This window comes from Trachypithecus francoisi, unplaced genomic scaffold (genome assembly GCF_009764315.1).
Source record: "Trachypithecus francoisi isolate TF-2019V2 unplaced genomic scaffold, Tfra_2.0 Lachesis_group14, whole genome shotgun sequence".
NCBI lineage: Eukaryota > Metazoa > Chordata > Mammalia > Primates > Cercopithecidae > Trachypithecus > Trachypithecus francoisi.
This window is the reverse complement of record NW_022681459.1, coordinates 48693638-48719460: the sequence shown is the minus strand read 5'-3', so window position 1 is coordinate 48719460 and position 25823 is coordinate 48693638. Positions and strand designations below refer to the sequence as shown.

Sequence of the window (25823 nt, the reverse complement as noted above, 5' to 3'; positions counted from 1 at the left end):
TTCATGCTTTCTTTGAATGTTTTTTATTTTTATTTTTAGAGACTGGGTCTTGCTATGTTGCTCAGGCTCTATTTGAACTCCTAGGAGCAAACAATCCTCCTGCTTCAGCCTCCCAACCTGCTGGAACTACAAGCATGTGCCATCACTCTTGGCTTCCCTGTTAACTTTTAGGCTTTCATGCTTTGATGAAGTAGGCTGCTTACACTGGAGAAGCCTACGTGACAAGCCTTTGGCCAAAATCCAGCTAGGAACTGAGACCCTTAGTCCAACAATCATTAAGGAACTGAATTTAGCCAGTAACCATGGGAACTCAGAAGCAGACCCTTTTTGAGTTGAGTCTTTAAATGAGACTCCAGCCCTGGCTGATACCTTGATTGCAGTCTTGTGGGTGACCCTGATGCAGAGGAGCCGGCTATGCCATCCTCAGATTCCTGGCTCACAGAAAATGTGAGATAATAAATGTGTTTGTTGGCCAGGCATGGTGGTTCACGCCTGTAACCCCAGCACTTTGGGAGGCCAAGGTGGGCGGATCACGAGGTCAAGAGATCGAGACCATCCTGGCCAACATGGTGAAACCCCGTCTCTACTAAAAATACAAAAATTAGTTGGGGGTGGTGGCACGTGCCTGTAGTCCCAGCTACTTGGGAGGCTGAGGCAGGAAAATCGCTTGAACCTGGGAGGCGGAGGTTACAGTGAGCCAAGATCGCACCACTGCACTCCAGCCTGGCGACAGAGTGAGACTCCGTCTCAAAATAAATAAATAAATGTGTTTGTTATAAGTGGCAAGCAGTGTGTTGTTATAAGTTTGTGGTAATATGTTATGCAGCAATACAAAACTAATATAAAATCCAGCCCCTCTCATCTCATTTCTGGTTTACAGGCCATCTCCTATTTCCTTAGCACCTTGCATTCATCACATTGACTCGTTGCTATTGGTTTTCTTGCACTCCCTATTTTGTAAGCTCCTTGAGGACAGGCACTGGACCAAGCATTACTTGTAGCCCTAGTGCAGATAGCAGGGTTTGGCAGGAGGGTCCTGGGAAATATTTCACAATCCTAGGGTGGGGTTGTGTTCTCCATTCGGGGGCTTCTATAACACCTCAATAATGATGGTGGTTGGTTTTGAATTCTTACTGTGTGCCAGGCACTGAGATGAAGCCAGGGATGTGTGTTCTTAACAAGTTTTCTGTGATGATTCTGATCCATAGCCAGACTTAGGAACCACTAAACCTACATTACCTAAGTCATTCTGTAGAAAAACTGCATCCTTCTCTTAGGATAGCTGTACTTGTACCTTCATTAAAAAACAAAAACCAAAACAAAAAAAACTGTATTGCATACATACAGAAAAGTGCACAAATTTTAAGTGTACAATTTGATGAATTTTCCAAAGTGAATACATCTACATGGCTACCACCGAGATGAAGACAGGGGTGACCCCAGCCTCACTTGTGGCCCCTCCCAGTCCTCAGCCCCAGAGGAAACCACCAATCTTAACACCATCACCACTCATGGGTTCTGTCTGTTCCAGAATTTCCTGTAAATGAAATCGCAGTCTGTATTTGTACATCTGCTTAATATTATGTTCGTGCTTTTGACTTGTTAAAATTTCTCTTCTGGATTAAATATGTAAAACGGTGACTAAGGAGGTTGGGCAGAAGGTGGAAGCCTGGGATTCCGAGACGCCTTCTCAGGTGCCCAACTTGGATTTCCCGAGAGGTGTAATCACGTAAGGGAGGTAGGAGGGGAAGGGGGCGTGGCTACAGACTGCCGAGTGTGGGGTGGAGTCTTAAGAATTGAGGTCCGGCTTCCCGGCGGTAGTTTGCTCTGCTCTGGGGGCGGGACCAGGCCGAGACTTCCTGTCTGCTGCTGCGGAATCGCCGTTTGACCCCGGAAGTGCGGGCGCTCAGGGAGCTGTCACCGTGGGCGGCGGCGGCGGCGGCGGCGGCGGAGGTGGCGGCATAGAGCTGGTGGTGGAGCCGCCGAGGTGAGTGTGTGGCTGGTCCCTGCCGGATGCAGGGCAAGAGGCCTCGGAGAAGCCGCGGCTGTGCCTTGGGCAGCCTTGGCTTTCCCACTCTCTGGCCTCCATTGCGGGGCCCAAGCGTACGCTGAGGTGTTGTGAGCCGCCCCCCCCCGCCAAGACTTGGCCGCCAGGGTCAGGAGCCACGGGTTCGAAGTTCGGCCCCAGAGTGGTCTTGGACCAGCCACGATCCCCCCACGTCCTCACACCCAGGGCTTCAGTTTCTTCAGGGTTCACTCATTCGTTCAGCAAATATTTGTGGAGTGCTTCCTATGTGCCAGACACAAATCTAGGCATGGGGGATACAAATAAAGCAAGACAGACAAGGCTTCTGTCCTCATGGAGCTTACAGTCTAGTGGGAGGAGATGGTCAACCACAAGCAAATGCACGAGGTCATTAAAGCTGTGACACTAACGGGGAGAGTACATACTATAGGCAAAGCAATCAGAAGGTCTCTGAGGAGAGTCATATTCAATTGAGAGACTAGAGGAATGATAACAAAGAAACTGAGAGAGCAGTAGCCCCGGGAATGTTCCCAGGCCATATTGTAATTGGGTGCTTGTAGGGAGCTCCCCTCCCTTTCTTAGCTTTTGGCTTTTGCTGTCCTGCCTGGCAGGGGAATACAGTGGTGGCACAGACATAGTCGTGATTATTGTTTGTCCTTTTGAAACTTAAAGTTCAGATTGCCTAGTTAATTTCTTCCCCCCCCCCAAAAAAACGGGGTCTTGCTCTGTCGCCCAGGCTGGAGTGCAGTGGCGCGATCTCGTCCCACTGCAACCTCCACCTCCTGGGTTCAAGCGATTCTCCTGCCTCAGCCTCCCGAGTAGCTAGGATTACAGGCATGCGCTACCACGCCCAGCTATTTTTTTTTTTTTTTTTTGTATTTTTAGTAGAGGCGGGGTTTCACCTTGTTAGCCAGAATGGTCTCAATCTCCTGACCTCGTGATCTGCCTGCCTCGGCCTCCCAAAGTGCTGGGATTACAGGCATGAGCCATCGTGCTCAGCCCTGCCTAGTTAATTTGTACCCATGCTTTAGACAAAAACTCAGGTCTTCCTTGACATCCCTCCTCCCTCAAGCCAGGTCTCTCTTTTAAATGCTGCCACAGCTTCGTGAGCCTTACCTACATAGCTACATCATGGTATTGGTTTTTATTTGTGTGTATGGCTAATTGGAAAAGTATCTGTCTTTCCCCATTATGACTGTAAGCTCTGTGAAGGGCAGGACCAGGTTTGTTATTTGCCCACCTTAATATTCTCTGGGCATCAGTGCCCGCCACATAATAGGTGCTCAAAAATGTTTGAATGGCCGGGCAGTGACTCATGCCTGTAATCCCAGCACTTTGGGAGGCCAAGGCGGGCAGATCACCTGAGGTCAGGAGTTCCAGACCAGCCTGGCCAGCATGACAAAACCCTCTCTCTACTAAAAACACAAAAATTAGCCAGGCATGTGCCTGTAATTCCAGCTACTAGGGAGGCTGAGGCAGGAGAATCTCTTGAACCCGGGAGGCAGAGGTTGCAGTGAGCCGAGATCGTTCCTCTGTACTCTAGCCTGGGTGACAGAGTGAGACTTCATCTCAAAAAAAAAAAAAAAAAAATGGAATAAATGAAATGATTAACATACTGTTTGCTCTCCCATGGTTTATAAAAGGTCTTTTCTGCCACCAGGTTATCATCATCTCTTTCTGGTCATGTCTCTCCCATACTTACGTGAGTCCTCACTGCTTTCAGGTGAAATACTAAAATCTTGAGTGTAGCATTGAGGCTTTTTTTTTGAGATGGAGTCTCGCTCTGTCTCTCAGGCTGGAGTGCAATGACGTGATCTCCGCTCACTGCATCCTTCGCCTCCCGGGTTCGAGCTATTTTGAGGCTCTTTTTAAACTGGTCCTGTCTTCCCTATCCAGCTTCTCTTCTCTCTTCACTTCTGTCATCCCCTATCTGACCTTGTGTTTTCAGCAACACCAAATGTCTCTCTCTTCCTTCAAAGCCACACTTTTTAGACAGAGTCTCACCGTGTCCCCCAGGCTGGAGTTCAGTGATATATTATGACTCCCTGCAACCTCACTCTCCTGGGCTCAAGCAATTCTCCTGCCACGGCTTCCCAAAGTGCTGAGACTGCAGGCGGGAGCCACCTCACCCAACCCAGAGCCACACATTTTAAGACTCTGAGCTTTTGTTCATGCTTGCTCTCTGCTTGGAATGTCACCTTTTCCCCGTATTCTTCAACATCCAGGTTATAGATCACCTTCTTTGTGACATCCTTCATTTCTCTACTGTACTCTAGTTTTGGACATTTCCTGTTACAGCTTTAACGCCAAATGATAGTCAGTTGTATGCCTAGGACCCAGATTATATTCAGGAATTGTTTGCTGAATAAACCAGGAAGCCCAAAGTGTCTTGCCTCTGGTTGAGACTTGAATAATAACTAAATTTTATTGAGTGCTTATTATGTGCCACATATTGGGTTGAGCACTTCACATTGATTACTTCTCATGGCAACCCTGGGAGTTTATGTCCTATTACAATTCTGATATTACAGAAGAGGCAATCAAAAGTTACAGAGGTTAGGGAACTGTCTCAAGGTCTCAACATGGATAAGAAAAGGTGGAGCCAGGATTTGAACCCAGGCTGTAGGACTGTAGCACTGTCTCCTTACCACCACACCAGACTAGACCTGAATTGCCCTGGCAGGCAATGGTTTGTAGGGGTGAATTTCTTTAAAAAAAAAAAATTTTTTTTTTTGTTTTAAATTTTGGGACAGGGTCTTGCTCTGTCACCTAGGATGGAGTGCAGTGGTGCCATCATGGCTCACTGCAGCCTTGATCTCCTGGGCTCAAGTGATCCTTCCACCTCAGCCTCTTAAGTAGCTGGGACTACAGGTGTGCACCACCACACCTAATTTTTGAATTTTTTGTAGAGATGAGGTCTCAGTATGTTGCTTAGGCTGGTCTCAAACTCCTGGCTTCAAGCAATCCCCCCGCCTTGGCCTCCCAAGTGTGGGGATTACAGGCGTAAGCCACTGCACCTGGCCGTGAATTTCTTCTGAAAGCAAATGCTGTCTCTACCTGTCTAGGCCTGGACTGTGGGGCCTGGAGGTTAAAGGGTAGAGACTTGCTTCCTCCTCATGACTTTTTCTCCACCCTGTGTCTCACAGCCAACACTCCCACAGCCATCTTCAGCGGGCAAGCCTGGAAAGAACTGGGGCTGTCAGTCATTTAGACTTCTGCACTGGTGTGCAGAGCAGTGGTGTTTCCAGCTCACCTTCCAGCATGGCTAGAGGGTTAGGAAAATAAATTATTATTATTGTTTTTTAACATATTCAGCATAAGAGCCCCAGGTGCCCTAGCAAAAGACCTGGGCTTTGGTTTCAGCTTGGCTAATAATGTATTTACCTTGAGCAAATCAGGGCCCCTCTTTGGACATCTGAGCATAGTAATCCTTGTCCTTAATTGGGTTGTTGTGAGAGGCTAGTAAGATAGTAACTTGATTAGAAATAGATGCAGCAGAGGATATTATCTATGCTTTGCAAAGCTGAAAGATGAAAACTTACCCCAAGCTCTTTATTACTTTCTTTGCCTTGTGATTTTTTTTCAGGCCACCTCATGTATGCAGAGACCATGTGTGTCTGATCTGCTGGGATGCTATAGCTGGAACACTTGTCAAGGACCAGGCAGACTGGTCCTGTCTCATTACTCCTTCTAGGGTGGGGATTTTCACAGTCTTTATAACAGGCCGGAACCAAGGTTCCTTGGGTGCCAGGCTGTGTCCACCTCCTTGCCTTTGCTCTGCTGTTTCCTCTGCCTGGGGCACCCTTCTTTCCTGGTCAGTTTCTATTATCAAGACTACTCAGGGTCTCCTCTAGAAGTGCTTTGACTCTCACTCCACCCCTTCACCCAATCCCACCCCTAAGTTTAACTAGACACAGTATAGTGAATGGTTAAGAACCAGCCTGCTTCACCACCTACTAACTGTGAGACCTTGGGCAGGTTTCTTGTTTTCTGTGAGCCTCTGTTTTGTCACTGATAAAATGAGGATAATAATAGAACTAACCTTGGAGTTTTTGTGAGCGTTAATACATGTAAAGCCAGTTAACTGGGCAAGTAAGTTAATGCTGAGAAAAGCACTTAGAGGCCAGGCACTCACACCTGTGATCCCAGCACTTTGGGAAGCCAAGATGGGCAGTTTGCTTGAGCTCAGGAGTTTGAAACCAGCCTGGGCAACATGGCGAAACCCCATCTCTATTTTAAAAAAGAAAAAGAAAAAAGAAATTCACTTAGAGGAGCTCTTCATATAATTAAGCCTAGCCCAATATCTGAGATATGACACACCTGGTAGCTCATGTCCCCCCATGCTCCTCTGCTTGTCTGTGAAGGCTCAAGAGGTGACAGTTTCATCACCCCAGCCTCTGTCTCTCTTCATGTTGTCATTGAGACTGTTCCAGCCTTTTATGGCATGTTTTTTGAGGGGCCTAATTCACTTCTATTCCATGATTCATTTAACACGTATGTCCCTTCTATGGGTCAGGCCAAGTGATATTGTGAAAAGAACACTGGACAGCAAGACGGGAGACCTTGGATCTGCCGCTTACTGACTGTGAGGTCAGTTTGGGCTTTTGTAGAAAGGAGCTTGCACTGTCAGTTTTCTATGAATTATCTTTTTCGCTGGTCCTTCTGTTTTTCCATGTCCTTCTTCCCTTCTTCTCATGTCCTATTCTTCCATCTACTTCTTCCCTGAAGCCTAGAGAGATTGTAAAATCTTAACATCCTCCACAAGTGAGGAAAGGCCCATGGCTTCACCCCTCAAAAGACTTAAAATCTGGCTAGAGTTTTAAAAGGAGTGTCCTCATATGTAGTTGTTCTTCAAACATTTGGTGAGGCCACCTCTGTACCAATCCTGTGCTCACAGAAAAGATAGCAAGAGGAGAGGCCTGGGCACTGTCTTCATAGAGCTCACAGGCTAATGAGCTCACAGAGCTGGAGCCCTAATAAAGAGAATCTAAGTATTTTTAGCCAGTACTTCTCAAAGTGGGTGGAAACAGGCTGGGCACAGAGGCTCACACCTGTGAGCGCTTTGGGAGGCAGAGGCAGCACTTTGGGAGGCCAAGACAGGAGGATCATTTGAACCCAGGAGTTTGAGACCAGCCCAAGTGATGTAGTAAGAACTCATCTGTCAAAAAATAAAGCCTGTCTCTACAAAAAATTTTAAAAATTAGCTGGCCGTTAGTGGTGAATGCCTGTAGTCCCAGCTACTCAGGAGGCTGAGGTGGGAGGATTGCTTTAGCTCAAGAGTTAGAGGCCACAGTGAGCTATGATCACACCACTTTGCTGGGCAACAGAGTAAGACTCTGTCTCTTTAAAAAAAAAAAAAAGCTAGGCGTGGTGTGTGCCTGTAGACCCAGCTACTGGGGAGGCTGAGGCAGGAGGATCACTTGAACTGGGGAGGCGGAGGCTGCAGTGAGCTGAGATAGCGCCACTGCACTTCAGCCTGGCGACAGATCGAGACTCCATCTCAAAAAAAAAAAAAAAAAAAAAGTGTGGAAGTCATCTGGGGAAGTATTTTCTTCTACAATTGAGAACTGCTTTATGCAAAAAAACAGTCACTTTGTCTGGGTTAGTAGGCGCATGAACCAGGTCCTGAACCACAACAGGAGCCTCCTAAGGCAAGAGGTCAAAGCTTCTCTTCTGACTCTGGGATCAGCCCCAGAGCAGGCCCTGCCCCCAGGAGTCTGTGTGTCTGCTCTCTTCTTCCCATCCATATTCCTTTCAGGAGGGTCACGCAGCACAATGCCAGCTCTGCCCCTGGACCAACTCCAGATCACCCACAAGGACCCGAAGACAGGAAAGCTGAGGACTTCACCAGCGCTGGTGAGCCGGTCCCTTAAGGCCGTTCAGCCTGATATTGTCAGTCTTGCAATTTCAGAAGCAAAAAGTAAATTCCTTCTTTATCTGTTCCAAGAATGACCCGAGGGCCATGGTCAGTGATTCAGTAGCTGAGACACTACTAGTCTCTTCCAGGCCCAGAGTAGGAATTTCCTTCTGAGCGGCAGCTTGAATTTGCGTAGGATTTTCCATGTCACCACCCTGCACCTTCCCCCCAAAGCATTTTATTTCAAATCAGTCTGATGGCAGTTCTGATTCAGCCTGAATCGGACTAGAAATGGATCCAGCCCAAAGCTGGGTTTGGGGATTTGACCCTGTGGAGGGTGTTCAGGTTTCAGGTAGCATTTTCAGAGCTATCTAAGCTGCTCTCCGTATTTTGGTGGGAATGCTGATTTCAGAGGTTGGGCTGTGTTTTATCTCAACTGAGATAAGAAGCACCACATACAAACACCCCGGCAGGGCTTGTGAGACTGAAAAATAAGGAGGCTGTGAACATGTCGATTACCAGCTGCAGAGAGAGATTAGAGCCATGGAGAGGTGCCAGGCTGCCGAAGAAGGAGGTAGATGCGGCCCTGGAGTTCCTATACCCTCTTGTTGTTTTCCCAAGAATTTGAGCTCCCTTGAACAAGGTGGGAGGAAGTGTTTTCTAGGGGTTTGAGTAAAGTCGTGGGAAACAGGAATTGGTGTTTTATTTCCTGCCTTCTAGATGGCTTCTCATTACTTCTTAAATACTCTCTAATAATAGTACCTGACATTTATAGAGTACTTGCCCTGTGCCAGACCATTCTAAACACTTCACCCAGATTATGTCATTTAGTCCACATCACAGCCCTACAAATAGACATTTTGATTGTCCCCATTTTACAGATGAGGAAACTGAAAGTTCAGAGTCACAGAATTAGGAAATTAGGGGAGCCAGGATGGGAACCTAGCCGAGCAGACCCTAGGACACATATCCTTAAAATCTTTCTGCTATAAAGTTTCACGTTTCCTTTTTATAACCTTTTTATGTGTGGGAGATACTTATCAGAAAATCTGGAGTGTTTTTTTCCGTACGATAGCCACCCAATTCATTTACCACATGTAGCTATTAAGCACTTGTAATGTGAATAGTGAGTGTATGCTGAGGAACTAGATTTTTAATTTAATTGTAACGCTTTTAAATTAAAATAGCCCCATGTGGTGAGTGCCAGCACAGATACAGAGCAGTTCTATTATTGCAGAAAGTTCTGTTGGAAACACTGATGGAGACTGGCTCCTTGGGTGGTCAAGTATGATTTTCCACCTCAGTCCTCCCCCCATACCGAATGAACATGTGGGTTGTTAGACTGCGGGCACTGTGAGAACAGCGGCCTGGTCCTTGCCCTTTACTCCTGATTTCCAGTGCCAGGCGCATCGGAGGCTCTCAGAAAACATTTGGTACATGACTGCAGCCAGGCCATGTGCCAGGTGCTAGAGCTATAAAGAGAAAAGACATGGTCTCTGCCCTTGAAGAACCCATGACCTAAGAGAAAGACAGACCAGTAGCTTCTCTAGTGTGATCAGGGTTGTGATAGAAGGAAGTCTAGGCTGCTTCATGAGTGCGGAGCCGGGGCCGCTGATCCAGATCAGTGGGGTGTATAGGGGCAGAGAGGCCTTGGGCCTGGTGGGAGGGTACGTGCAGCCCAGGAAGGCTTCCTGAAGGAAAGGGCTTCTGAACTGGGTATTGAAGGGTGACTTAATACTAGCTGGGCAGAGCAACAGAAGGCTGGACCTGGTAGGACAACCTTAGTATGCAGTCCCGGAGTCTTGAGAGAGCCTGACTCTTAAACTAACCACAAGTCACTGGAGGTAGCAACAGTATAGCAGAGTTAGCAAATATAGGCTTTGTGTTCATTTCACACATATTTGGATATTTGTCTTTGTGTCTTTGGACAAGTTATTGAACCTCTCTAAGCCTCAAATCCAAAAACGATAATAATAGGACCAGCTTTGCAGGATGGTTGTGGGGACTAAATTAGATGTCTATGAATGAGCACTGTGCCTGGAACATAGTAAGCACTCAATAAATTGTTTTTACAATAGTGATGACAGCAGGAACAACAACAGCAGCACTGAATGGGGGGTAGGGTGGGAAGGCAGATGAGCTGAGGGAGACAGCTGCCTGATCGAGGAGGGGTCTTGTTGGCAGACTGAAGAGTGTTACTCTGAAGGCCACGGGAAGCTCCTGAAAGATTGTACTAAGATATGTGTCCACCCTATATTTGTCCCTTTAGTCTTGACTTGGGGCATGATCTCTAGGCAAAGGGTAGTTACCACACCACCTTTTTTAGGATGATTGGTAGAGCTAATGTTGGTTGAGGATCTACTATTTGAATAGCACATACTTGACCTGAAAGAAATAGTCTTGTGGCCAGGCCTGGTGGCTCATGCCTGTAATCCCAGCAGTTTGGGAGGCTGAGGCGGGTGGATCACTTGAGCCCAGGGGTTTGAGACCAGCTTGGGCAACATGGCAAAACCCTATCTTTTTTTTTTTTTTTTTTTTTTTTGAGACGGAGTCTTGCTCTGCCACCCAGGCTGGAGTGCAGTGGCCGGATCTCAGCTCACTGCAAGCTCTGCCTCCCGGGTTTACGCCATTCTCCTGCCTCAGCCTCCCGAGTAGCTGGGACTACAGGCGCCCGCCTCGTCGCCCGGCTAGTTTTTTGTATTTTTAAGTAGAGACGGGGTTTCACCGTATTAGCCAGGATGGTCTCGATCTTCTGACCTCGTGATCCGCCCGTCTCGGCCTCCCAAAGTGCTGGGATTACAGGCTTGAGCCACCGCGCCCGGCCTTTTTTTTTTTTTTTTTCAGACAGTGTCTCGCTTGTCGCCCAGGCTGGAGTGCAGTGGTGCGATCTCGGCTCACTGCAACCCCACCTCCCGGGTTCAAGCAATTCTCCTGCATCAGCCTCCTGAGTAGCTGGGACTACAGGTGCCTGCCACCACGCCCGGCTAATTTTTGTGTTTTCAGTAGAGACGGGGTTTCACCATATTGGCCGGGCTAGCCTTGAACTCCTGACCTTGTGATCCGCCCACCTTGGCCTCCCAAAGCACTGGGATTACAGGCGTGAGCCACAACGTCCCGTCAGCCTCATTCATTTCTTTGTCCAGTCAGCAGATCTGTACAGAAAGTCTGCTCAATGCGTGGTGCTGTTCTATAGACTCGGAATGCTGGGTGACAAAGGCTCAGGCTGCCTCCAGACACCTACAGGCTAGTGGGGGAGACAGTTGGGAAGACTGGTCCTCCCATTTTTTTTTTTTTTTTTTTTTGAGACAGAATCTCACTCTGTCGCCCGCCCACCCAGGCTGGAGTGCAATGGTGCGATCTCTGCTCACTGCAACCTCCACCTTTTGGTTTCAAGTGATTCTTCTGCCTCTGCCTCTGGAGTAGCTTGAGATTACAGGCGTGTGCCACCATGCCCAGCTAATTTTTGAATTTTTAGTAGAAACGTGGTTTCACCATGTTGGTCAGCCTGGTCTCAAACTCCAGACCTCGTGATCCGCCCGCCTCGGCCTCCCAGAGTGGTGGGATTACAGGTGTAAGCCACTACGCCCAGCTGGTCCTCCCATTTTATACAACTTTATTCAGGCATGGTTGAAGGACAATAAACTGCACATATTTAAAATATGCAGTTTGTCAACACCTATGAAAAGAAAGGGTTTTTTCTTTTGAGGTGGAGTCTCACCTGTTGCCCAGGCTGGGGTGCAGTGGCGTGATCTCGGCTCACTGCAACCTCTGCCTCCCAGGTTCAAGTGATTCTCCTGTCTCAGCCTCCCGAGTAGCTGGGATTATAGGCACGTGCCACTACGCCTGGCTAAGTTTTACATTTTTGATAAGAGACGGGGTTTCACAGTGTTGGCCAGGCTGGTCTCAAACTCCTGGCCTCAAGTGGTGGGCCCGCCTTGGCCTCTGAAAGTGCTGGGGTTATGGGCATGAGCCACTGTACCCAGCCAACATTTTTAAAATTAAAATATGCGGTTTGATTGGTTTTTCCATGTGTATACATGCATGAAACTATCATCATCAATGAACATTTCTACCATCCCTAAAAGTTTTCTCGTGCCTGCCTGCAATTTGTGCCTTCCTCTCACCCTTTCCCCATGCAAACCACTGGTCTGAAAGCACTTTTAATGCTGTTCAAGTGGTATAGAGAGGTGAGCACAGAATGCAGGTGCTGAGGGAGAGCTTAGATGAGCTCCTAATCCAGCTGGGGTGGGAGTCAGGGAGGCTTCCTGGAGGAGGTGAGATTGGAACTGGGGTCAGAAGGACGATCAGTGAGACCAGGATGGCACACAGATACCAGAGGTCATTTAATAAGTCTACAGTGTAAGCTTTGGCTCAAATCCTGCCTCAGTTGTCTCTTTAATCCCATGACCTTGGGAAAGTTCCTGAACCTTGCTGTTTGATTCCTCCTCTAAAATGGGATGAATACTATGTCTTTTTAAAATAGTTTTTGTAGATTAAAAAAGAAATAGGGGCTTTTTTAAATAAAAATAGTGGGTTGTGTCTGCTTGTGGCTGGCACAGGGCAGGTCCACAATAAGTGGTAGCTTTCATTTGCATCATTCCAGCATTCGCCAAATCTGTCTCCTACCTCCCAGTACAATCTGTGCCCTTTTGTTATGGCCCATGTTTATGCCTCCATAAAAATGTTTCTTTCGTTTAAAGTCCCTATCCTCCAACGCTCGAATGCTTGGAGGCTTGGAGGAAGGCTGCTTGCTCTGGGAAGCCGTCCCTTATCCTCCAGGTGCTGTTAATTCCCTTCTGCATTTCCACAGTCCCTCTGCCAGGTCTGAGCTGTCACTTCCTCTGTTTTGTGCTCACTTGGTGATTTAGATGTCCATCTTCCCCCTGTGGGATTGCATGGAAAGTAGAATCTCAGGGGATGTGTGTGTGTGTGTGTGTGTGGTGTGTGTGGAGAATGAGTAGCCTGGTGTGTGTGTGTGTGTGTGTGTGTGGAGAATGAGTAGCCTGGTGTGTGTGTGTGTGTGTGTGTGTGTGAGAATGAGTAGCCTGTGTGTGTGTGTGTGTGTGTGTGTGTGGAGAATGAGTAGCCTGGTGTGTGTGTGTGTGTGTGTGGACAATGAGTAGCCTGGTGTGTGTGTGGTGTGTGTGGTGTGTGTGGAGAATGAGTAGCCTGGTGTGTGTGTGTGTGTGTGTGTGTGTGTGTGGAGAATGAGTAGCCTGGTGTGTGTGTGTGTGTGTGTGTGTGTGTGTGTCTCAGGAGAATGAGTAGCCTGGCCTGAGTGAGAAGTGAGGGAAGAGGTAAAGTGCCAACAGATAGAGGAGGGAGGAAGCTTGGAAACCAAGGAAATGTATTTTGGCTCCTGACAGTTGTTTTGAACTTGTTTCAGCCAGCAGAATTTCTTTTTCAACAGATTTGTACCTGTAACTCCATGATATAAATTTCATTTAAATGGGAGGGGGTCCTGCAGACCCACATGATAGGTGGCCTTGAAGAATCCTTGTGGTACCCACAGGCTCTATAGTTTGGAAACTCGCCTAAGACAGTAGGAAGGCATAGATGGTTCTTGAGGAGGCTGACCTCTTATCAATCTCAGTTTTTCTATATCCTCTGGATCAACAGACCTGGAAATGGATGGACTGTGGTTGATAAGAGCTGACACATTGCCTGGCCATCCTCCTGTTACCACTTCCCCAGAGAAAGCACCCCTTACGTAGTCAGAGGAGAAGACTTAGCCCATCTCCTCTTTATGGTGAACAAAGTAAGGTTTGTTCATGACAAGTAGGGGCTGGAAGGGAGAACTTGTGATTCTATGCTGACACAGTTACTTGATTAGAATATTTTACGTAAAAAAAATTACTGAAGTTTTTTTTTCTAGTTATAAAAAAGATACAGCATAGTGATACAAACAGTATGATGCTATTTGTGTAAGAAAGAACAGACCCAAACAAATTGTTTTTATGGGTATAATTTAATGTAAATGCCTGGAAGAGGTCTGCAAGGACACCCACCAGATGGTGAGTGGTTACCTCTGCAGGGAACATGGGGCCGGGGAGTGTAGCCCCAGGCAGCTCACCTTCTCTGTACCCTTGTAAGTTTTTGAAAGAAAAGATGCTTGTGTCAAATTATATAATTAAAAATTAATTTAAAAAGTAATATATGTGGCCGGGAGAGGTGGCTCATACCTGTAATTCTAGCACTTTGGGAGGCCAAGGCAGGTGGATGGCTTGAGCTCAGGAATTTGAGACCATCTTGGGCAACATTGGCGAAACCCCATCTCTACTAAAAATAAAAAAAATTAGCCAGGCATGGTGGTGCGCACCTGTAGTCCCAGCTACTCAGGAGGCTGAGGTGGGGGATCACCTGAGCCCAGGAGGGAGAGGCTGCAGTGAGCCCAGATTATGCCACTACACTTCAGCCTGGGCAACGAGAGTGAGACCTGTCTTAAAAAAAAAAAAAAAAAAAAAGTAATATGTGAATATATGTTCTTTTTTTTTTTTAATGGGAAAGTCTATTCAAGCCACAATTCCCCACCCCCCACCCCCATCGGAGATAACCACTATTAGCTTTGGGGCATCATCTCCCCAACTTCTTTTTTAAAAATCGATACCAGTGTGTGAATGTATTTATACTTTTTATAAACCGAAAACTACGCTCTGGTTTTTCTTCAGAACAAATAAATCTTTCACCTTTTACTAAAAAAGAAAAACAAAAACTGATTATATTAAATAGAGAGTTTTGTATCCTGCTTTCTCTTCCCTTAACCTTCCCCTGTGTCATTAAATCCACTCCGAAAACATGGATTTTAATTATCACCTAGTGTTCGCTGGATGCAACCATGCCCTCTTTGTTAGATACACTTGGTTCTTTATGCTTAAAAGCTCCTTGGAGGGTCACCGGTTGGAACAGCCAAGTGTTGTCATTGCTGTGGGTTGGCAAATGGGCCCTCGCTGACTAACCTCTGCCACGTTAACACGTGGTTTTTGGATCCGTAGCACCCCGAGCAGAAGGCAGACCGGTATTTTGTGTTATACAAACCGCCCCCTAAAGACAACATTCCCGCCCTAGTGGAGGAGTACCTGGAACGCGCCACCTTCGTAGCCAATGACCTCGACTGGCTCCTGGCCTTGCCTCACGATAAATTCTGGTGCCAGGTAACATTCTATCAAAATTAACGCTAAGACAAAGCACATGACATGCCGTTGGTTGGTTGCTGTTGTTGTTTTTCTTCCCTTAGGAAGTGCTTTTTGTCTACTTCTTACACTGGATCCTTAACAGCAAATTATGGTTTGGATTGCTCTGTCTTGTATCACAATCTTAATGTTTACACACCTTTCAAAGTGTCAATTTTAGAATCTTGTGTTTAGTCCTCGGCTCATTCAAACCTCCTTGGTCCCTTGGGGTCGGATTGTTTGGAATAGGGCAGGGCTGATGGGCATTGAGCCCTTGCACAGTCCACCCAGAAGTCCCTGGGGCCTCAGGGATAAATCCTCGCTCTCTTCTGTCTCCTGGCTTAGGTGATCTTTGACGAGACTCTACAGAAGTGCCTGGACTCCTACCTGCGCTATGTCCCCCGCAAGTTCGACGAGGGGGTGGCCTCAGCCCCTGAGGTGGTTGACATGCAGAAGCGCCTCCATCGAAGTGTTTTTCTCACCTTCCTCCGCATGTCCACTCACAAGGAATCCAAAGTAAGCCACTGATCCCATGACAGGTCGTCACCTGACACTTGACACCTCTGTGCCAGGCTCTCCACCCCTGGGAAGGAAGGCTCTGGAGGCATTGAGTTTCCTCTTTGTCTCCCCTCCATCTTTATTCCCTCTGTTGGGGAAGAAATCTGTCCTACCTCCCTTATCCTCTAATTCACTAGGTTGGTCTGTGTTACATCCAGTGTTTCCATCAAAGAGAGCCGAGGGCCCTTTGCCAGCTGACGCGTGACTGCCTTGACTTGTGCGTCAGAGAGAAAAACATTGATTCTGACTTCTTAAAGGAACTTGTATACTCTTTTAAAAAATCTTTACTGTTTTTTTCGTGACTTTAAAAAAATACTGCTGCCTCTAAACAACCCAAACATTGCAGAAATATGAATGTCACCGACAAAATCTCAGCCCTGCAGAATAACCACTGTTAAATGCATCTTTCTTTTCTTTTTTTGAGATAGGGTGTCACTCTGTTGCCCAGGCTGGAGGGCAGTGACACAATTATAGCTCATTGCAGCTTTGATCTCCCAGGCTCAAGTGATCCTCCCACCTCAGCCCCCCAAATAGCTGAGATACAGGCATGCACCATCATGCCTGGCTAATTTATTTGATTTTTAATAGAGACAAGGTCTCTCTTTGTTTCTCAGGCTAGTCTTGAACTCCTGAACTCAAGTTATATTCTCACCTGAGGCTCCCAAAGTGCTGAAATTACAGGCATGAGCCACTACACCCAACCTTGTTACATGCTTATTTCTCCAGAGAATTTATTCCCTTTGAATGTGTGTGTGTGTGTATTTAAAAAATAGGATCTTGCTTTTTAAAAAGTTTTATAATATGGACATATTCTTTTCCTTTTTCTTTATTTTTGGAGACAGAATCTCTGTCACCCAAGCTGGAGTGCAGTGGCGCAATCATAGCTTCCTGCAGCCTCAAACTCCTGAGCTCAAGGAATCCTCCTGCCTCAGCCTTCAAAGTACCTGGGACTACAGGCACCACCACACCTGGCTAATTTTAAAAAAATTTTTGGACAGAGGGGATCTTGCTATGTTGCCCCGGTTGGTTTTGAATTCCTGGCTTCAAGCAGTCCTCCCTCCTCAGCCTCCCAAGTAGCTGGGATTATAGGCACTAGCCACCACACCTGGCCTAGAATGGAAATTTCCAAATATACATAAATATAAAATTTTCTTTTCTTTCTTTTTTTTTTTTTGAGATGGAGTTTCACCCTTGTTGCCCAGGCTGGAGTGCAATGGCATGATCTCTGCTCACTGCAGCCTCCACCTCCTGGATTCAAGCATTCTCCTACCTCAGCCTCCCAAGTTGCTGGGATTACAGGCATCTGCCACCATGCCCATCTAATTTTTGTATTTTTAGTAGAAATGGGGTTTCACCATGTTGGCCAGGCTTATCCCGAACTCCTGACCTCATTCGCCCGCCTCGACCTCCCAAAGTGCTGGGATTACCGGCGCGAGCCATCGCGCCTGGCCACAAATACAAAATTTTCATGTACAAAGTACAGTGAATCCCATGTACCCTTCAACAATTACCAACATTCTGCCAATCTCGTTTTATCTCGTCCCCTTAGTTCTGTTTCTTTTCCTGAAGTATTTTTTTTTTTTTTTTTTTTTTTTTTTTTTGAGGCGGAGTCTCGCTCTGTCTCCCGGACTGGAGTGCAGTGGCCGGATCTCAGCTCACTGCAAGCTCCGCCTCCCGGGTTTACGCCATTCTCCTGCCTCAGCCTCCCGAGTAGCTGGGACTACAGGCGCCCGCCACCTCGCCCAGCTAGTTTTTGTATTTTTAGTAGAGACGGGGTTTCACCGTGTTAGCCAGGATGGTCTCGATCTCCTGACCTCGTGATCCGCCCGTCTCGGCCTCCCAAAGTGCTGGGATTACAGGCGTGAGCCACTCCTGAAGTATTTTAAAGCAATCCCAGATATCATACTAATTTATCTGCAAATATTTCAGGATGAATTCCCAACTGACTGTTTTATAGCATGTTTTGTTTCTTTTTACATTTAAAGGGAGAATGGGCCTGGTATGGTGGCTCACGTCTATAATCCCAGTACTTTGGGAGGCCGAGGCAGGTGGATCATTTGAGGTCAGGAGTTCAAGACCAGCCTGCCCAACATGGCGAAACCCTGTCTCTACTAAAAATACAAAAATTAGCTGGGTGTGGTGGCGAGCTCCTGTAATCCCAGCTACTTGGGAGGCTGAGGCAGGAGAATGGCGTGAACCTGGGAGGCGGAGCTTGCAGTGAGCTGAGATCATGCCACTGCACTCCAGCCTGGGCGACAGAGCAAGACTCTGTCTAAAAAAATAATAATAATATAAAAAAAATTTTTAAGTGGGGGCTGGACACTGTGGGTCACACCTGTAATCCCAGCACTTTGGGAGGCCAAGGCAAGCGCATTGCTTGAGATCAGGAGTTCAAGACCAGCTTGAGCAATATAGGGAAACCCTATCTCTACAAAAAATACAAAAATTAGCCAGGCGTTGTGGCACGTGCCTGTAGTCCCGACTACTCGAGAGACTGAAGTGGAAGGATGGCTTGAGCTGAAGAGGTGGAGTTTGCAATGAGCAGAGATTGCACTACTGCACATCAGCCTGGGCAACAGAGCCAGACCCTGTCTCAAAAAAAAAAAAAAGACATGATAATACAGCCAGTTCTAAAAGTCATGGGGATGTTTAGAGACACAAAGACACAGATAGATGAACAATAAAAAAAAAAAAAAAGGTGGGGAGAATGGCCATTGCTCCACGTCTATGCATAAGGCATCATTAGCCAGTCCCCATTTGATGTACCCGAAGATTATTTCTCATGAGTTTGCTATTTGTAATGCAGAAGTGTTCAGAAAATCTCTATCCTTTCTCTCTGCATTTTTCCTTAGGATCACTTCATTTCCCCTTCTGCATTTGGAGAAATCCTCTACAATAACTTCCTCTTTGACATTCCAAAGATTCTGGACCTCTGTGTGCTCTTTGGAAAAGGCAACTCACCACTGCTCCAGAAGATGATAGGTGTGTAGGATGTGGGACTAGGAGGATGCACCGAGATGGCCTCCACATGCCAAACTAAAGGTTGCAAAGGCCAGCGCTTTGACAGTGCCCTGGGACTCAGGGCGGTAGGGGCAGGGAGTCTTGGGAAATTGCTTAACAGATATATGAGTGTCATCTCAAAATGACTAGGTAGTGACACTACCTAGGGAGGTGGAAACAAAACTGTGTACCAGACAGTTCCTCAAGGATCTGGAAGTTTTTTTGTTGTTGTTGTTTTGTTTTGTTTTGTTTCCCAGGAGAATCACTTGAACCTGGGAGGCAGAAGTTGCAGTGTTTGAGATGAAACAAGCCTTCATCTCAAAAAAAAAAAAAAAAAAAAGAGAGAGACAAAGCCTTACTGTGTCACTCAGGCAAGAGTGCCATGGTGCAATCATATCTCACTGTAGCTTCACATTCCTGGACTCAAGCTATCCCCCCAACTCAGCCTCCCAGGTACCTGGGACTACAGGTGCATGCCACCATGCCTAGCAAATCAAACAAATTTTCAGTAGATGGGGTCTCACTATGTTGTTCCAACTGGTCTCAAACTCATGGCCCCAAGTGATCCTCCTGCCTTAGCTTCCTGAACAGCTGAGATTACAGTGTAAGCCAGCATTCTGGCTTGGGAGTGTATTAGTATTATGCAATTGGCCATGCGTCAGACATAGGAATGGGGAAGTTTCCTTTGGCGATGAATGTAAGAACAGCAGTGATAACTAAGCTAACCTTTATTGGAGCGTGTTCCGGGGACCCGGCATTCTGCCAAGTACTCCACATATGTCATGTCAATTGGATCCTCACAGCAGCCCTGTGAGATAAGTGCTGTCATCATCCCCACTTACAGATAAGGAAACTGAGGTTCAAATGTAGGGGACTTGCCTGAGAGGATATGACTAATAAGTGGCCCAGTTGGGACGTGTGTCCACGTAGACCTGACTCTCAAACTCTTGCTCTGCAACTCCCTGCTTGAGGGATGATGGCACTGCATCAAAAACATCATGATTTGCATTGCTGCTGAGAGCAGGTAGGGACAGAGTTCAGAGAGGGCTCTTCTGGGTTGCAAAAGGAACGGACATTAGCAGTTGGATCCCATTAGCAGGCAGAGGGCTAGAAGGTTTAATAAAAAACAAGCAGTTATTTTAGAGGTTCCTCTTTATACACACACACACACACACACACACACACACACAAATAAGAAAAAAAAAGAAACACAAGCATTGTGGGATGGTACAGAGAGTGCGTCCCAGTGATATCCTCTTTGAATTGTAACTCATGGAGTTGGGCCTGGCGCAGAGAGATGTTCACCCTGGATGCCCTTGTCAGCTCCCTTCACCTGGAGCCTGTAGGACACGTCTTCTAAATATCTAGTTACAAAACTGAGTTACCCCTTGTAATGGTCGCTTTCCTTTATTCTTTCCTTCCTTTTTCTTTTCTTTTTTTTTCTTTTTTTATTTATTGAGATGGAGTTTCGCTCTTGTTGCCCAGGCTGGATGGAGTGCAATGGAGCAATCTCGGCTCACTGCAACCTCCACCTCCCAGGTTCAAGCGATTCTCTTGCTTCAGCCTCCCAAGTAGCTGGGATTACAGGTATTTTTAGTAGAGATGGGGTTTCTCCATGTTGGTCCAGCTGGTCTCAAACTCCTGACCTCAGGTGATCCTCCCGTCTCAGCCTTCCAAAGTGTTGGGATTACAGGCGTGAGCCACTGCGCCCAGCCTTTTTTTTTCCTTAATGGTAAAGGTAATACATGTTAATTTAAGAAATTTTGAAAGGATATAAAGTATAGTGAAGCAGGAAAGCAGTTACCAGATTTCTACAAGAAACAACCGTTTGGTTGTTTTTTCCTTCTAGTCTTTTCTCTGTATTTTTCTTAAACCATACTTGATCATAATGTATATGAAATTTTGCAGCCAGGCGCAGTGGCTCACACCTGTAATCCCAGCACTTTGGGAGCCGAGGCAGGCAAATCACGAGGTCAGGAGTTCGTGACCAATCTGGCCAACATAGTGAAACCCTGTCTCTACTAAAAATACAAAAAAGTAGCCGGGTGTGGTGGTATGCACCTGTAATCCCAGCTACTCGGGAGGCTGAGGCAGGAGAATCATGTTAACCCAGGAGACAGAGGTTGCAGTGAGCCAAGATGGTGCCATTGCACTCCAGCCTGGGAGACAGTGCAAGACTCCATCTCAAAAAAAAAGAAAAAAAGAAATTTTGCATCCAACGTTTTCATTGGAATAATCTCTGGTTTCTCATTCATATCTAATTATTTCCTGATCATCAGTTAATCTTTTTTTTTTCCCCCAGCCTGGAAAACAGTGACACCCTGTCTCTACAAAAAATTAAAAATTAGTCAGGCGTGTTGGCATGCCCCTGTAGTCTCAGTTACTCTGGAGGCTGATTCGGGAGGATCCCTTGAGCCCAGGATGTTGAGGCTGTAGTGAACTATGATCACACCACTGCCCTCCAGCCTGGGTGACAAAGTGAGATCCTGTCTCTTAGACCCTGACTAAGAAAGACTCCTAGTAATTTTACCACATACTGAGAGGATGGAGCGAGTGAGCACCAGAAGGCACAGTTAGTTAGAGAAACAATTCTTAGGCCAGTTTGCTTAGAGAGTGGAGCATTCCAGGAGGGCAGCAGCAGGAGATGGGGGAGGGGAAGTTGGAGCCTTGGAACTGGATTGGGAAGGGCTTCATGCCAGGCTTTAGCACTTGGGGAGTGGTATTGCTTGGTGGCTAAGAAGACAGGCTCTGAAATTGAACTGCCTAATTCACACCACAGCTCTATTCCTGGCTGTGTCCCCTTAACCAAGTCAATTAACTACTCCAAGCCCCAGTTTTTTCATCTGCAGAATGGGAAGACATTATAATAATATACCTACCCATAGGATGGGTGCAAGTATTAAATTGGGTTGTTGAGGCTGGGTGTGGTGGCTCATGCCTGTAATCTCAGCACTTTGGGAGGCTGAGGCAGGAGGATCACCTGAGGTCAGGAGTTTGAGACCAGCCAGGCCAATATGGCGAAACTCCATCTCTATTAAAAATACAAAAAATTAGCTGGGCACGGTGGCAGGCACCTGTAATCCCAGCTACTCAGGAGGCTGAGGCAGAAGAATCGCTTGAACCTGGGAGGCGGAGATTGCAGTGAGCCAAGATTGTGCCATTGCACTCCAGCCAGGGCAACGAGAGCGAAACTCCGCCTCAAAAAAAAAAAAAACCGTAAAAACAAATTGAGTTATTGAAATAGCATGAGTAGAATACTCAGCACTGTGCCTGACATTGTGTCACAGCCATTGGTAAGCATGAGCTCTTACTGTGATGAGACCGTGGAGCCTGCAGGAGCTTGGAGCAGGTAACAAGATTCATCTGGCAGCATGCACGTGGGAAGGGTGGAGAGAGGAGGCCTTGTAGGAGGTGGGCGCATCTGTGTGAGTTTGAAGGTGAGAGCCTGGCTGGGCTGCTGGGGAAGAAAAGGAAATCCAGGAACCTGATTTAAGCAGGGCTTGGTGAGGTCATCTAGAACTGGTGTTGGTTGCAGGAAAAAGGCCCTTTGGGAGGTGGGAGAGGGAGCTGTGGGTAGAGGGGAGGTTCAGCATGGGACTTATTGGGTGTAAGATGTAAGAAGGGGACTGCGTGGTGGTGGGAGAGTGAGAAAGCCCACTCACTGCCTGGGCTCCGAATCATCTGGATCACTGGCTCCTTTGAAAATCATGAAAACGTCTATACAGAAAAATGTCCTCCCTCATAGATTCTGAGGTGTTTTTTTTAAGAGTTCTCAGACCTTGAGATTGAGAATCCTAAACTGGCTTATTAAGAAGAGCCCCTTCTTTGGCTCTTTGAGGGGAGTCAGCACAAAAGAAGTCGGGACCAGGCCTCAGGAGCCCCTTCACTCTGTGTGTGTGTGTGTGTGTGTGTGTGTGTGTGTAGACAGGAAGTGATGCAGAGTAGGCGCCTGCAGTTTCTGTCTGTCCCTCTCACGCACACATACACAACAACTCTCTTTTTAACCTTTGAGCAGAAGGTATAAGAAGGGGCAGCCTCCAATTTCTATACTGCAGAAACTCAGGCAAAGTGATCATTTGTAAGAGGATTGACAAGTGAAAGAAGGTGGGAGAAAGGGGACTGGTTGAGTGTTCTGTGAGTAGAAGCCCAGTTCCTTACGTTGCCTTTTTTTTCTCCCAAGCGATCATCCCACCTTGACCTCCTGAGTACCTATCCCTATTCCCCCACCTTTTTTTAACCTTCAAGGCTGGTATTATGCATCAACAAGTGTAATTTTGAAAGCAAGCCCTTTCAGTTAGACTCTCAGCACTGCTTTGCAAACCAGGAATGACTTGGGCCTTGGCCCAATTGTGGACTGCAGTGATCTACTTGGCAGTATCTCCCTTCACCCTGGGTTTTTGAACTGCTTTCATCTGAGAAGGGACATTTCAAAGGATGCCATTGCTGTTCCTTACATTTTTATTATTTCATTAGGAGATAAAAAGTTAAGATCGTCACTGTCATTAGAATCAGATGAAGGTGGGGAAAGGGACTTAGAAGACCCCAAGAATAGAGTATGAAATTTGATCTATACTAATAGATCAAATGTAAAACCTCGCTTTACTCAGACTGCAGCTCTGGAAGGATCGTGAGAGGGTGCCTCCCCAGTGCAAGGTGGTTGGGATGCTTCAGAGAACATGGTATGGCCCTGGGGGTTGTGAGAGGAAACCTCTCCTGATGCCTGGGTCAGGAGGCACTGCGTGGAGTAGGTGACACCTGCTTTATGGTGGAGTTAGCTCTAGGAAGGCACTCCAAACAGAAGGCGGGGACAGGGCTGGTTTTCTGAGGTTAAGAATGGTGTGAGGGAAGAGTGCGGTGTAGGGAAGGGGGAAAGGGTGGCCTGGGATACCAGCAGAGGCCAGATCTCACAGGGCCTTTTGTGCCACGGTCAGGAGTTTGGACTTAACCTTGAGGGTTTTATAGGAAGAACAGAGTTTGGTGGGGAGATAGCTCTGTCGTTCCTTGCTTGTCAGGAGTAGGAGGTGGATGTGGATGGTCTGAGCACACCTTCACAGGTTATGGGATCAGCACCCATCCGGAGATGGGAGGTGCTGAGCAAGTCTGGGCTGGTAAAACTCAGCTTTCTGGAATCAAGAAATGCAGTGGCGTGGCATCCGGGAAAGTGCTTACAGAAAGTCCAACCACCTAGTGACTTGCTTACTCACCCAGCCCCATCTGGTTTTTGAACTCATTCATTTTTCAAATCCTCCAGAGTCCAGCAAGGGCTGCAGGGTCATCAATAAGGAAACCAAGGACAGACTTGCCCAAAGGCAGAGAACACCTAGAATTCAGAACATCCTGACCATCAGCCAGCCTTAGATGGTGGGATTATAGGGGGCCGAGAACCCTGGCCTCTTAAAGGCGTTGGCATTTCACATTGTCACATCCCCAAGCTAGCTATGATCTTCCCTCCCTCCCTCCCTCCCTCTCTCACCATTTGGGCAGCCAGAACACTTGGTTTCTGTTCCAGTTACCATATGCTCAAACCTACGCACTTACAGCGGCAGCACTTGGAGAATAGTAAACACTCGGAGACAAGCTTCATCTTATAGGAACAACTGCAAGTGTGTGGTAAATCTGTCTCCAGGTCCTTCTCAGGCCTCTCACCTTGGAGTAGGATTAGTATGGTTAGCATATCTACAAGTGGAAGGTATGAAATTTCCAGAGAAATATCTCCCTGCAATCTCCTCACATTATTGGAGAGTCCTGGATTATTGCATCCATGTTTCTTGAGCAAAGAGATCCTATCTGCTTATTTTCCTGGATGACTAACTCCAACTTCCAGAGCCATAGCTGTCAAAGGAGGCAGGGTGCCCAAGTGTGATCACTCCTTGGGGACATCAGGGTGAGCTGGTTTGACCAGGTCAGGTCTTTTATGTAATTCACTAGGCAGAGGTACTTAAAAGTTTAAATCATACTGAGCAAGGTCCCTCCCCAATCCTGGGGAAGCTTCTAGGCTGGGCCAAAGCTCAGCACCAGCAAGGCCTGGGGCTAGAACTCATCCGAGGTCCTAGCTGCAGATGGGATTAGGAAAAGGGAGAAAGGCCACAGACATGCTGGCAACCATATGTAATGTGTCCTCTTCACTCCACCAAGCCCCCACCTTTTCTCAATTCCGACCTTTCTCTTCTCTTTTTAGGAAACATCTTTACACAGCAGCCAAGTTACTACAATGACCTGGATGAAACCCTGCCTACCATCCTTCAGGTACTGGCTCTTGGCCCTGCCCAGGGGAGGTTAAGCTTGGGGGATAGGCCACCTCCCCAACTCAGTGGTGTTTCCTGACTTTCCTGGAAGAGCTGAGGAAAAGTTTATTCCCTGACTCCCCCGTCTCCCCAGTCTCTTTGTTTTACCCCTGACTACATCTCTTTAAATTCGCCCTTTTCCCTTTTGAACAAGACTTAAGCCTAAGGGCTGGCTGTCTGGCACTCCTACAGACAGAGTTTGGCTTGCATTTTGTGTTGCTTGCCAACAGCCATATTGCCTCTAAGGATATCCCTTTAAGAGACCAGTGTTTCTCAAAAAGTAGCTTTAAAGTTGTATAAAATTATTTCATGAAATAATGTTCATTGTAGAAAATTTGGAAAATAAAAAATAAAAGAGGAACATTACCATTCCCTCATAATCCCACCACCAAGAGATATCCACTATGCACAGTAAGTTTTGGAATCCTTACATGCTAGCCTCCTTAAAAATGGCACAGTCAGTTCAGTCCCTACGCTGGACTCTGTTTTCCTCTCACTGTTGATTTGTCTTATTTCAATGTAGTTTCCATAAATAGCTATCTACAGGGGCTCTAAAGATTTGTTATACATTGCAAAAGGTATATCTTAAATGTTCATTATCATACTTGCTTGGCCTATATGGTCAGATAATATCTACAGGATTCTGGGAGGGAAGACAGGATCTTGCTCTGTCACTGAGGCTAGAGTGCAGTGGCACAATCATAGCTCACTGCAACCTGGAACTCTTGGCCTCAATTGATCCTCCCACCTCAGCCTCCCAAGTAGCTGGGATTACAAGTACATACCATCTTGCCCAGCTAATTTTAAAAAATTTTTGTAGAGATGGGGGTCTTACTATGTTGCCCAGGCTGGTCTTGAACTTCCGGCCTCAAACGATCCTCCATCCTGGGCCTCTCAAAGTTCGGGGATTACAGGAGTGAGCCACCACA

General features: G+C 46.9%; 1 protein-coding gene across 6 annotated transcripts in view; it reads left to right on the top strand.

The window, feature by feature from the left end:
• Positions 1 to 1805: 1805 nt before the first annotated feature.
• Positions 1806 to 25823, top strand: part of ASCC2 (activating signal cointegrator 1 complex subunit 2) — a 52440-nt gene continuing 28422 nt past the window's right edge. For 2 of the 6 annotated variants that reach the window (XM_033233175.1, XM_033233174.1), the window contains exons 1-5: positions 1806 to 1987; positions 7785 to 7882; positions 15398 to 15568; positions 18463 to 18592; positions 24789 to 24856. In XM_033233175.1, the coding sequence (XP_033089066.1) occupies positions 7802 to 7882; positions 15398 to 15568; positions 18463 to 18592; positions 24789 to 24856 (450 nt within the window). In that variant the 5' untranslated portion in view covers positions 1806 to 1987; positions 7785 to 7801. Of the gene's footprint in view, positions 1988 to 7784; positions 7883 to 14875; positions 15035 to 15397; positions 15569 to 18462; positions 18593 to 24788; positions 24857 to 25823 lie in introns of all 6 variants that reach the window. The other 4 variants (XM_033233173.1, XM_033233172.1, XM_033233176.1 and 1 more) reach the window with 4 other exon arrangements.